Source organism: Sylvia atricapilla, chromosome 3 (assembly GCF_009819655.1).
Source record: "Sylvia atricapilla isolate bSylAtr1 chromosome 3, bSylAtr1.pri, whole genome shotgun sequence".
In the NCBI taxonomy this organism is placed as follows: Eukaryota; Metazoa; Chordata; class Aves; order Passeriformes; family Sylviidae; genus Sylvia; species Sylvia atricapilla.
The window spans coordinates 96,479,101-96,491,555 of NC_089142.1; the positions used below are offsets into that span (position 1 = coordinate 96,479,101).

The following is a 12,455-nucleotide window of genomic DNA, read 5'->3' on the forward strand; positions in this document are numbered from 1 at the left end:
TGTTAGATGTTTGTGTTATAACAATTTAATGCTACTGAATTAGCAACTAGCAAACAGTCTGTAGAGACACAAACAAGTGTGGATTTTAACAGGAGAATTGAAATAAATTGGACTTGAACATTTGGACAGAAAACCTTAGTATATTTCATGTGACAGCATTGTATTGGGCTCAAGGGCAGCCTTTCAGAAGAGATTTTGGAAGTCAAGTAACCCAAATCATTTAAAGTAGATTAGAAAGATACACAAGAAAAGTGGAAAGACTTCTTGAATTTCAAGAGTAAATTTAGTGTTTTGTGTGTTTGATCAGTGCAAACCATATGTTTAAAACTTTTGGAATTATTAAGATGTGTGGTCTGAGTATTTAAATTACACACAGTTGACCCTCCTTCTTTGGTTTGTGCATCAGCAAGAGGAAACAGATGATTTGTTCCGAGTATGTACATTCCACATACACACAGAGTCTGGGCTAAGACACATGCTACTACTATTTTTTTGTTTGGTTTTGCTTTTTTTTTCATTTTCTTGCACTACACTTCTGATTTTTCTGGTTTGTGCTGTTCAGTTTGGGGAATTTCGGAGTCATTAAATAATCTCCCTATGATCTCAAAATGTCTTTAACTCAGCTAACATTCCCTAGTAACCCAGGTTAGCCCTGGCAGCCTCTGTAGGGATGGGCTTTAAAGTGTTATTGAAATAACTCCTGTGTCCTGAAAACCTTGGGTACACCTCCACCCCCTCTTTCCCTGCTACTGATGAGGAATGATTCTGTCAGCTTTTTTTGAGAGATGTGGTGGAAAAAGCAGCAAATGAGCACCATAGTGACAAGCTGCAGTCATCCTCTAGTGCAAGCAGATGCAGAAGCAATAACCACTGCAATAAAGCAGCATGGACTTAGATCAGACCTAATCTGGGGCCTGGGAGTGATTCCACACATGCATTATGCTTTCAGTCTTTTGTTGCTTTCAGGAGGATGAAAAGGGACTTGGGTGTTTTTAAGGTGAGCAACTTGTTTCCACCGGGGTGATCACCGGAGCTCTTCACATTACATGAAGGAGATTCAAACCCCACTTCTCTCCAAGATTTTCCTGCCATTTCTAGGAGAAGGCAGGCATTAAGAGAGGAAGTTGTTTCAGCCTCTTAACAGTGTAATGAAGACTCTCAGAAGCTCTGGTAGGGTAGAGTGTGTAATGGCTGGCAATTTCTGGATACAGTGTAAAATCTGTGCTTGCAGTGCAGAGGTTGATGTGCACAGATGGAGACTGATGTAGACCCTTGAGTGTTTTGGGGGAAGGAACAGCAATTCTGTGAGAATTATTATTATTGTGTAGCACTCAGGAGCACTGGTCTAAGCAAAGTGCTGGAAAGAAGCATCTTGACATTTCAGTTGCTTAAGAGTGGGAAAACTGTTTGATTGACTTGTTGCAATTGATTTTCTAACTGTGAGAATTTAATAGCACTGATGAAGGGATATTATTATTCCTGCTATAATATCTTCCCAGGTCAGTTTTCTGTGGGGTATTTTATGGGCCCCATTCACTGGTGAGACAAACTGTAAGAGTCATTCCATGTAAAAATGATACTGTGTCCTGTAAAATCAAAATTACATTGAGAAGGAGGTATCCATCTGTAATAAACCAAACAAGGAGAAAAGATACAGACAGAAATACAGACAGGTTTATATTTTGTATAAGAACAACAGAACATATTTAGGAAATAGGAAACAGAATAATGTAATTTAGGACTGAGCTTCTCTAAAGAGGCCTTCATATTCCTATAAACAGAAAAGAGCTGCTGATAGGTGCTTAAATTCCGTGCTTGTTTTCCTACTCTTTACTTCAGCCAAACCTAGAAGTTTATCCATAACAAATCCTGCTTTATTTTCTTTGGAATTAGAGAAGGATCAATCTACATGTGCAGTGTGTGTGTACTACTTTGCGTGAAAATGAGTTCTTGTGGTGAGATGGGAATGAGTATGATACCCACCTAAGATTTTACATTTTGAATGTAAATGATTAATTGTGAATAAGGGTTTACTGATGTGGACATTGACTATACGGTTAGATCAGAGCAAAACTAAGAAAGTTACAGTGGTTTCCTTTTCCCTTGCTTATGTTGTAGCAAAAGGCATTTCTGATTAGCAGCGATTTTTTTTTTTTTTTTTTTTTGTCTAGGAGCTGACTTCCTTTTCAGGCTTTCCTGTAGTTTTCCACAGGGAAATATCAGCCAGCTAAATTTCTGGTGGTAAATTTGTAGTGCCATTTGAGCTTGGGACTTAAAATGACCAAGTTGTGTCTCTTAAGAATTGGGCTGCTATGCCAATTTCTCCTTCTTCTCCATGTTTCATAACCATCACAAGCTTCATCTTGAGCTGTGTCAGAAAGCAGAGGTCTATTTGAATCAGGATGTTCCTGGTTCAAAATAGAAGTGTACTATTTATATCCTAACATGTTTACCATCTGACAGCTTCCTATGCTCTCACAGGAATGAATTAAAGACGTTGGTTTAATTGCTATTGCAGTTATCTGTATCACTGAAGTTGCTCTTCAGTTGAGCTCCACAGCAGGAACAGCAAGGATTGACTGCTGCTTGTTTCTCAGCCAGCTTTCTTCTCTCCAGGAGCCGAATCCCATGTTTGCTAAAGTTGATTTCAAGTTTCTAGTGTTTTCAGAGGATATAGTGTCAAATTGCAGGATGATTCTTACAGCCAAGAGCTGAGGCAGTGTTTTATTTTAGTTATTTACTTGACCTCATAAGACTTGCTGTTAGTTAGTGCCTTTCTATACTTTATGCTTCCAAGTCTCTCACCTCCTTTTAGATTTTGTCTGTGAGGTACATCAGCTGAATGTAACTGGCTTTGCAGGCTGTGCTTGTTTGCTTCTTTGCATGAATTCCCTCCAGAAATAGTGATCAGCAGTGATCCTTCCTTTATTTATGTCTACAGGAAAATGCCACTCCAAGGAAAGGGTGAATAGATATAAATGACCCATTTGCTGTTCTATCAAAAGTAGAGATAGATTTAACTTACACCAGAAATTGTGACTGGAAAGTGAGCCTGCTTCTGAGAGTCCTCTGCTTCCTTTGTTTCCCTTCTAGTTTCACTGCAGATTTTTGTTTTGTTTTTCAAGCTCTGCATAAATATTCACCGTGGGTTTCCTTCCCTGTTATTACCAGCCAACCCACTGATCAGGCACCAGGGTTGCAGTCTCACTAAGTTCATGTATTGTGTTGGAATCAGAAATCAAATATATATAATATGCTTTTAAGTGTTGTGATGTTTAGTGGGCAGACATACACCATGAAGACCTTTCTTGTCCACAGTTTGTTATGAAGATGAATCATTCTTTGGGGAAAGGTTGTAGTCATGTTGTAAATTACATTCTAAAACTGAAAAAAGAAAGATCCAGCAGTGATAAATAAGTACCATCTGGAATCTGAACTATATAATTGTATTACGATTTGTCATCCACGTAAGATAAGCCCTTGAGAATGTTTAAGTTGAAGGCACAGTCACAGAGATACCCAAATCTGTTAACTTCTTCAAGTAATGAAGTGAAATGAATTAAAACAGTATGTTCCACATGAGGTGGAAATACTCCTAGAACCAAGATGATGGAATTCCTTGCATCACAGCTGTACGGCAGTAGGTATTTGGAGAAGCTGTATAGTAAATTTCACTTTGTTTTAAAAACTGGGGCTCACTTTAATTATTTGACAGATGATAATATATTGTCATCCAAAAAAAACCCACAAATGCCTTTTGTGATCTAATTTTGATTGATGTGTCTTCAAGATGAAGGAGTGGATACAGATGAGTTTTGTATGGGTTTGTCTAACTTTGAGAAATGTGCATGCTGGAAATTAGTCTTTTCTGTGACTTGAAGAAAAGAAACAGGTTGCTGAGAAAAGACATGGGAAGAAAACAAGAGAAGAAAGACAGCTAAGAAATGGGAAAGCAAAGTGCCTTTTGAAATAACTACTCTGAATCAACATCACATACATTTCTGCTTCTGCCAGCTGCCCACTCATTTTCTCTTTTAATAGAAAGAATCGTCATGGTTCTGAAACAAATAGTGTAGGGAGCCATGGATTTTCTTAGGAAGTGAGTTTCCTGTCTTACTGGGTTTGTGCTTGCAAGACTGACTTGGTAATGGATTTGATCTCTTTGTGGCGTATGTAACATATCGAAATGGTAGAGGCAGCACTTTGTTTTTCCAAAGACACTCCTCCAGTATAGAAGCAAAATTGCAGGAATAACTTTGTTTCCTTTCTGAATGTTTCAGTAATAAAACTTCATTCTTTGAAAACTCTTTTATTGACGTTCACTTAGTCTTGAAATGCTTTTGTGAGGGAGGCATTAATATAATGTATGTTCTGTAGGCATAAATCTGGAACACCAGATGAGACAGTAAGTGATTTGTCCCATGTCTCTCAACAAGGCCTTGGAATACAAACTTGGGTAGAACGTTAAGAAACCTGGCCCTGGGTCTTGTGCTCCTTGCTCAAAGCCACAGTCTGCCAGCTGAGGTGTATCTAGGGACAGACACACAGGAGACTTGCAGGACTTGCAGAGTTGATTTATTCTCTACCTAGGTGACTAAAATCAAAGTTTGTTTTATTGACTTCTGTTATTTCTATTCCTTCCCTTACAGCTGGTGCTGCCGGAGTACTCAATCCACAGTCTTTTCTGCATAATGTTTTTATGTGCTCAGGAGTGGCTCACACTGGGGTTAAATGTTCCTTTGCTTTTTTATCACTTCTGGAGGTAAGCCCTTCTTTTATATGCTGTCTGCTTTTTAGCCTTGCTTGCCAGCTCAGCACACATGCAGATTATGTGAACAATGAAGGACAGAGATAGGAGTGTAGATGAGCATGTCTTGCCCTAGAGGCTCTTGCCTGTAAGCAGCTGAAACTTATATTTCCAGAGAAAAAGGAAGTATTTTCATTATTTAGGATGGCTAAGGAAGTCATACAATAATACATCTGTTGCCTTCAGTTATTTAGATGAATATTCCAAAGTGTGTCAGTCACTGCAAGTGAGTGAAAATGTGCAAGTGCAATAGGCTGGAGTCTGAATGTGGAATTTGGTGAGGCTCTAAATACTTCACAGATGGGGAGTTGTAAGACAGCTCATATCTGAAAGAGCTTGGACCTGTTCATTCAGCCGTAACAAGGAAACCTTTCCATTCTAATTGTGAAATAGAGACTGGGAAGGTTGACAGATTTTTGTGTCTTATCTTCTTTGGCAGGTTTTTTTGTTGTTGGGTTGTTGTTGTTGGTTTTTTTTCCCAGTGTAAAGTAAGTTGTTTCTTTCTGTACAGTAGGGAATTTCTGTTCTGCGAGAGAATTCATTCTCTTTTAGAGATTTGTGGAGTAGGGATTGGAGTAGATGAAGAACTGTTTCTTCACACTGCCCATATGAAGAAGTGGGGAGTGTTTGCACTCTGGATCTCTGAACTGTGTTTATGTTCACCGAGGAGCTTCCAGAGTTGATCATGTAAGACCTGCTGTTGTTTTCCAGACAGGCAATGCAGCTGCTGCTGCAGCTTCCTCTGCATTCTAGTGGGGGATCAGCCTTCTGTTGATTCTGAAAATAACCAAGAGACATCAGTTTTTGTGGTTGTCAGTCTGGAGACTTCCCTAGTTTTGCATTTCCACAGTGTTTGTAAAAGCACAGATGATTTTTGGCTGTCAGGGTCTCTTTGTGTTACAAAGGTACATATGGTAGCTGAAGAATAATTCTGTAAAGAAGTCAAAATCATCATCTCAACCAGGAACTAAAAAGCAGTAGCTTTTTTACACATTTTTCTGCAAAAGCTTGGTAGTAATGCAGAGTCATATGATAAAGTATATTATTCAGAGATTAGAGTGCCAGTATAGTTCTCAGAAAGCTAAATGGAATTAAGCTACCAGTGCTTTTCTCCCTATTGTTCTGGTGCAATAAAAATGATGTTTTATGTTTTTGCTAAGGGTTAACAACCCTTAATGTGACAATGAGACTAATTTAAAAATTTCTAAAAACAAATATATCCAAGAGGAAAATGGTCAGATTCTAAGTAAAATGATATTAACCTTTGGAGAGTACTTTTGAATTTTTTTTTTCTGTGATTCTTCATGTGCTTTGCTATAAGTGCTCCCTAATTACTCCTGCTTTAACCACAGACAGGTTTGGGTTCATTGTGTAAAGTTCTGCACAGAACCATGGGAAGACACATCTTCATCCAAATGAAGAAAATTAAGTAGGATTTCACCTGTGGTTCTCCATAAAAGAATTTGCAATTTTATTAGAGGTTGTAAATGGATATGGCTAACATTGGAAGGGAGAAAGGCAAAGTTATTTTGAGAACAGCTCCTTTCAAAGTTTGCTGCTGGTCACTTGCTTGTTTTTATATCTTCATATCTGTCTGTCTATTCATCTGTAAGCAATCAGCAATCTTCTGCTTACTTTGTCAAAGCAGCAGAAATAACAATATTTCCTCTGATTTGTGCTGATCTTAGAGCAATTCATTAACTTTGTTGAGGACTTCTTTTTTTGGTTTTGCATTTTCTTTTTACTGCAAATTGAGACAAAAGCTCCTTTGCCAAAGAAGTTCTTTTGTCACGATTTTCTCAAACATTCAGTCATTGCTGAGAATAATTACAAGTTTCTCCTATGTAAGAAGAAGAATATTTTCTGAAGGAAATTATTTGGATGGTAAATTCTTGTGCAGTGCCACATGTAGAAAACATTGGTCAGCCACTTCTTACTTTACTCCATATTGGCTTTTTTCCTTTTCAGAGTTGGGGGAACTTAGCTACCTGTTGGTTGGGACTGTCACCTTTCATCATGTCTGAAATCAGTTGCGCAGGAGCAGTAAAAGCCCAGTAATCTTTCCTCTATTTTGTGATCACAAACCACCATATAATGTCACCCATAATGTGTAAGTTATTAGTAGATAAGCCAGAAATAACTCTGTAGAAAGGGGAAATATTTTGATCTGAAGAATTAATAAAATGCAGAAAATCCACATTCCTTAATTGCTTGGTTCTGTAAGAAAGGATTGCTTAGACTAGCATCCTGATTTTTACACTGTCTGGAAACAGAGACTAGAAAAAGAAAGGGGAATTCCTCCTATGTCATGGAAGATGGTAGTCAGGTGTGTATCTGCACATACTTAATACAGATTATTACAGAGTCATTCCAGGTGTCTTCTCCTGTTCTCTCAGGTATTTTCGTTGCCCAGCAGATAGCTCAGAGCTGGCATATGATCCACCTGCAGTCATGAATGCAGATACCTTGAGTTACTGCCAAAAAGAGGCCTGGTGTAAGCTGGCCTTCTACCTCCTTTCGTTCTTCTACTATCTCTACTGGTAAGTCTGGCCATTTCACTAAGAGAGCAGTAGCTGCTTTTCATTTCACTTGTGAAATTGCACTTTAGGGATCACTGCAACCAGTTGGACAATTTCCTTAGTCTCATAAAATGTTGCTTCTGATGCTGATTCAGGGGAGCACTCCCACTGACTCCCACTCCCACTTAGGTACAGAATATTTAGTGTTTACCTAAGGTCTGAGCAAAGACCCAGCACTAACCAAAGGAAATAACTTTTGCTTCTCTGTATGGTCTCTTAGGATGGGTGAAGTAGTGGATGTTATGCTAATGGCATTACATCAAATAGAAAACTATAATTCCTTATGATTCAAGAGGATCATAAGAAAAATACTACACCTCTGGTGTAGTAATACTCCAGATGGTAAATAAATGGGTAGGTAGATGTTGGGTGGGAACATGGGTGTCACCATGCCTGTAGTCATTCCTACAGGCTCCCTTTCATGACAGGGGAAAACCTGTGCATGATCCATCCCCCTAATTAAAGTACATTCATGAAGATATGCACACCAGTTGGGCATTGTCCCTCTGCCCCTTTCAGGTGTCACATGTCCTCAGTGCACAGGCGCAAATGCCCACTGCAAAAATATCATCAGATCAGGCCTTGCCAGGATCCCACTGGATCCAACAACTGCTGCACGTTGTTGTTTCTCAATATTCCTTTTAGATGCTATTGAGGTTTGTGGAGAAAAACATTTTCTAACTCCACATTCTTGTGTTGCGATCAAAGTCAGCTCTGTAGTGTGATGTAGCATTTCTCCTGAGACTTTACTGCTGTGCAGCTTCCTCTGAGCCCTTCATTCTAAAAAGTGGCCACCATCCAAAATCCACTGCCTGGTGCTAGATAAAATAGTATAAATTACAGACAGTTTTTCAATGCTTTCTTGGGTATTGGTAGAATTAGAATTGCAGCAAAATGGAGCTGTGGCAATATACTCTGTTTTCTCCAGTTTTCCGAGTTGCATTTAATATGTATGGATTCAGTCCAGCTAGTGGCTGCATTTTATGTTTCTTCTAGTGCACAGACTTTTTTTCCAAAGGAATCAAAACAATGCAATTTCATGGAAAACCTTGCTTGCCTTGCTGAGAGTTGCTGGTTGAAGTTTTAAAGATCAAACACGCTAAAGCAAAATGGTTTTGTTTCTTCGCTGTTCAAACCCAGACATCAGACTGAGCTTTAAAAAGCTCAAACACAGCTTGTGGTGCAGTAGGATGTCGATAATGAATTTGTTATTTCTTGAGTGCCTTTTGATACCCATCTTGAATGCAGCATAATTAAGATGCTTTAGAGAGATAGAAAGAATGCAAAGGAAAGCAAAGGCCATTACAGTCAGACCTGAGGAACAGACAGCAAAGGGTTATGAAAATCAAAGTGCTCTGCATGCTTCAAAGGGATACTTTCATATTGTGTCTTTCTTTTACATTCAGCATGATCTACACTCTGGTGAGCTCTTAACTGAAAGATCATCACTAAAGACTGAAAACAACAAAGGCTGGAGGTGCAAGGACGAGTGAACCAAGGGATGCATGATTAAAAAAAGCAAAGAGGAAAACTTTGAACCCAAGCAGTAAATACGGTACATGAAAGAGAGATCCAGCAAAGAGAAGCAGAATACCATGGGAGAGTGGCTGACTTAATTGTGTTTGTCTCCTCTTTCTCAATGTATTGCAGCAAATTATTTTCAAAACTCAAGCAAACAACAAAAAAAAATTGCAACAACGTGGGCCAAATTATACAACTATTCACCTCTCCAGGGATAATGCTGCTTGGTTTAGTGGATTCATTAAAACTATAATGCCTAAAACCCCTGCTGTCTTCCAGGAAGAACCTTTCTTTTCCTAAGGACTATTCTGGACTGAGGAAGCACAGGACAAGATGATCTTACACGGAAAGAAGAGCTGTACAATACATTCTGGAAACAAGGACTGAGTGGACTTCAGATAAGATGTGTGACACTCCTGCAGGGCTATTCTCATGACACTAGTCAAACAGGGATGTCAAATCTCATGGAACTGCTTCAGTGGTTTTGGTTTGTTGGGATTTTTTCCAACCAAAACAACAGTAACAAAAAAATTTGCAGTTTCAGTGTTCTGTATTTTAACTATATGCTATTCCTGCAGGTGAACATATTTCTGTACTTCATTTGTGATGTGCCAACACCATACAGTGAGAGGTAGAAATACATTGGGTTTAACCTAATCAGGCCAAGCACTTATCAGAATAGTGTTCCTCTGACTGAAAAAAAGCCCAAACCAGGTAAAACCTGCGTATATTTAAAGATGATTGTAACGTAGCTATTATATTTATCACAATGCTGGATAGCAAATACTGGACCAGCTAATTGTGGTCTGTAATTCTGTTTTGCAGTTTAACTTCTACTGTAAAATTTAAGCTGGAACAAATACACAAAGTATCTTTGTCTTGTATGAGGTTCCTATTGAAGGATGTTCAGTTTTTTATGATTTAGACGTTTTAAAATTTTGTCATAGAATTCTCATTTGAATTCATTTATATGGGCTGCATATCTTTATACATATATATGTATATACCAATACATATCTACATAAATACTCACAATCTATTTACATTTTAGGTCAATATGTTTGACAGATCAAAGGCATCAAGTGTCCAGAACTGCTGCTAAATGTATTTCAGTGCTGATCAAGGTGAACCCAGATTCATTCCCTCAAAGTCACTGGTGATGAGGACAGTAGCAAGGCTGTAAACTCGAGATAACACCAGAACCTTCACAGACAATGCTTGGCTCTTGCATTGGGAATGAGCTAATAAGGTAGGTTTCTACCAGAGACTGGCAGAGAACAGTGTGGAGAGGCCCATCTGTCCCCTGGCTTGTTCACAGCTGGCCCTGTTAGCACAGGCTCACTGCTCACCACACTTGGTCTGGCTGTTGAGAGCCAATGGACTGAGCCTGTACCAAGCTCTGAGGGGTTTTTAGGCTGGGCACAGCACTTCTGCAGGAGAGATGCAGTCTCGCAATGGCTGCTGAGTCATCCATCCCGTGTGTGGCATGCTCCATATGGAGCTGGAGTTACTGTGTGCCTGCAGTGCCAGGACTCACTCTGGTTTGCTCTGGCTACATTAACAAAATTAAATCCTGCTAACCAGCAAAGCATGGTGGCTGCTTGCTAACTCTCTGCTCCTGACCTGCCAGCTCCCAAATCCTGCCTGGGCATTGTTTGGAATGAGGCTAGCTGCCCTGTGCAAGTATTATACTGGGGTCATTCTAACAACATTTATATGAAGTTGTCCCAAGGGCTGACATTCTTTAATTTACAATAGTTCATTCTTTAATTTTTAGTAGTTTTTATTGGATGCATTATGTCTTCATACAATGTAGTATACCCAGTTTTAGAAGCATGAGGCTGCCAATTCAGATGTTGGGAAGCTGATTTGGACTCTGATGGCTCATAGGTTTGGATTGCACACCACAAAGCTGGCTGAACTGCTCTCGAAATCACACTGACCCTGCAGATAATACAAATATGTTCTTTTGGAGCGAGCCTGAGCTAAGAAACTTCACTGGATCATTACAGAGCTAACTGATAAAGCTCTGCTGCAGTGGTATAATTAATGCACAACTCATGAAAAGCTGATGATTGTGTGTAACTGAATTTCTTCTCTGCATCCTAACTAAAGCATCCAATTCTACAGCAGTATAGGAACTAGATTCACAGGAACAAATCACAGTGAATAACTTCTAGATGTCTGTCTACCTCATAAAACATTCATCTCTGAGCAGGTGACTGAATCTTTCCATGCGTCTTCTAGGATTTCATAGGAGATGAAAAGAAATGAATTCAGGTTCTCTGTATTCCAAATACATGCTTTAAAGTCAGTTTCATTGAAAGGGTTGGATCTTTGTGAGGTTGGATGAGTGAAAGTATGATCACTTCTTGCCTGAAAACACAGTTTTCAAATCCTGAGGTTTAGGGATGAGCTGGACTGCTATCAGGTCAGTTATTTGCCTGCAGGGCTGAGTAGAAGCTTTGCAGTGAGTTTTTGTAACTGGCACTGGCCTGTAATTGTTGACTTTACACAAAAAGCAATTGTGTGGGAGTCTTCTGAATGTAACCTCAGGGGGCTTCAAGGACTGGAGTGGATATGCTTGGTCATTTGAAAGAGGTTCTCTATTTCAGGCAACTTCATCAATACATTTCCCAAACTCCACTGGAAAGCAGAACACTTCATTTGATCCTACTACTGCTTTGAGCGAGTGTTTCCAGGATTTCACTGCTCTGGCACTAGAAATTTATTTTTTGCATTTCCAGAGTAAATTTATTCTTAGATAATTTATTCCACTTGCTTTTGAGCCAACATTAGCCTAAGTACACTTTCTCTCATACTGCTTAAGCTTGCAGTATATAGAGAAATAAGTCCTTTTCACCCTCCATTCTGTTAGAAATGAGCTGTCTTCTGTCCTCCCATAGAAAATTCTATTCTCCATGTCTTCTTTAAAGGGTTTCTCTGTTGTCTGTCCAGTCAAATTAATCTTTTTGAAGAGTGGATAATCACAGCTGTTCAGAGTATTCTGGAGAATATCTTACTCTAATTAGTCCTTGGTGTGAATGGACGATGAAAGCTAATAGCCTCACTTCTTTCCAGTAATACTTATTCAAAAAAGTAATCACACAGCCCTCAATAGCATTTTGTTTCTCTTCAAGATAAATAGTAAAGCTGATGGAAAAACTGATTAATATTAGGATACTTTCCCTTTCATTGAATTTAGTCTGCAGGACCAGGAGATGGACTTGATGATCCTTGTGGTTCCCTTCCAGCTCAGGAGATTCTGTGATTCTGCTTTAACCAAAGCAAGGGAAGTAAACTGTGTAGTTGTTGCCAAAGAATAGAAAAGAATACTGTGATCTTTGGTCACAAGGAAGTGTCTTCCCTATGTCATAGTTTTGAGGGAGAAATAATCCATGCTATTCTTTTTTATCTCCAGTTCCTCCTTGTTGGTTAGTGGAGGCTGGAGATTTCATTTTCAAGCCTGCTTTCTTCCTGTCTCTTTTCCTGGAAGGGTGAATATCATTATTTAAGAGCAGAGTTCTCTTCTCTCACATGTCTGATGG

General features: G+C 39.1%; 1 protein-coding gene across 3 annotated transcripts in view; it reads left to right on the forward strand.

Moving 5' to 3' along the window:
• CNIH3 (cornichon family AMPA receptor auxiliary protein 3) overlaps positions 1-10,367 on the forward strand; it is a 45,035-nt gene extending 34,668 nt beyond the window's left edge. The window contains exons 4-6 of one of the 3 annotated variants that reach the window (XM_066316288.1): positions 4,650-4,762; positions 7,204-7,347; positions 8,793-10,367. In XM_066316288.1, coding sequence (XP_066172385.1) covers positions 4,650-4,762; positions 7,204-7,347; positions 8,793-8,820 — 285 coding nt within the window. In that variant the 3' untranslated portion in view covers positions 8,821-10,367. The remainder of the gene's footprint in view (positions 1-4,649; positions 4,763-7,203; positions 7,348-8,792) is intronic. The other 2 variants (XM_066316289.1, XR_010743305.1) reach the window with 2 other exon arrangements.
• Positions 10,368-12,455: the final 2,088 nt, after the last annotated feature.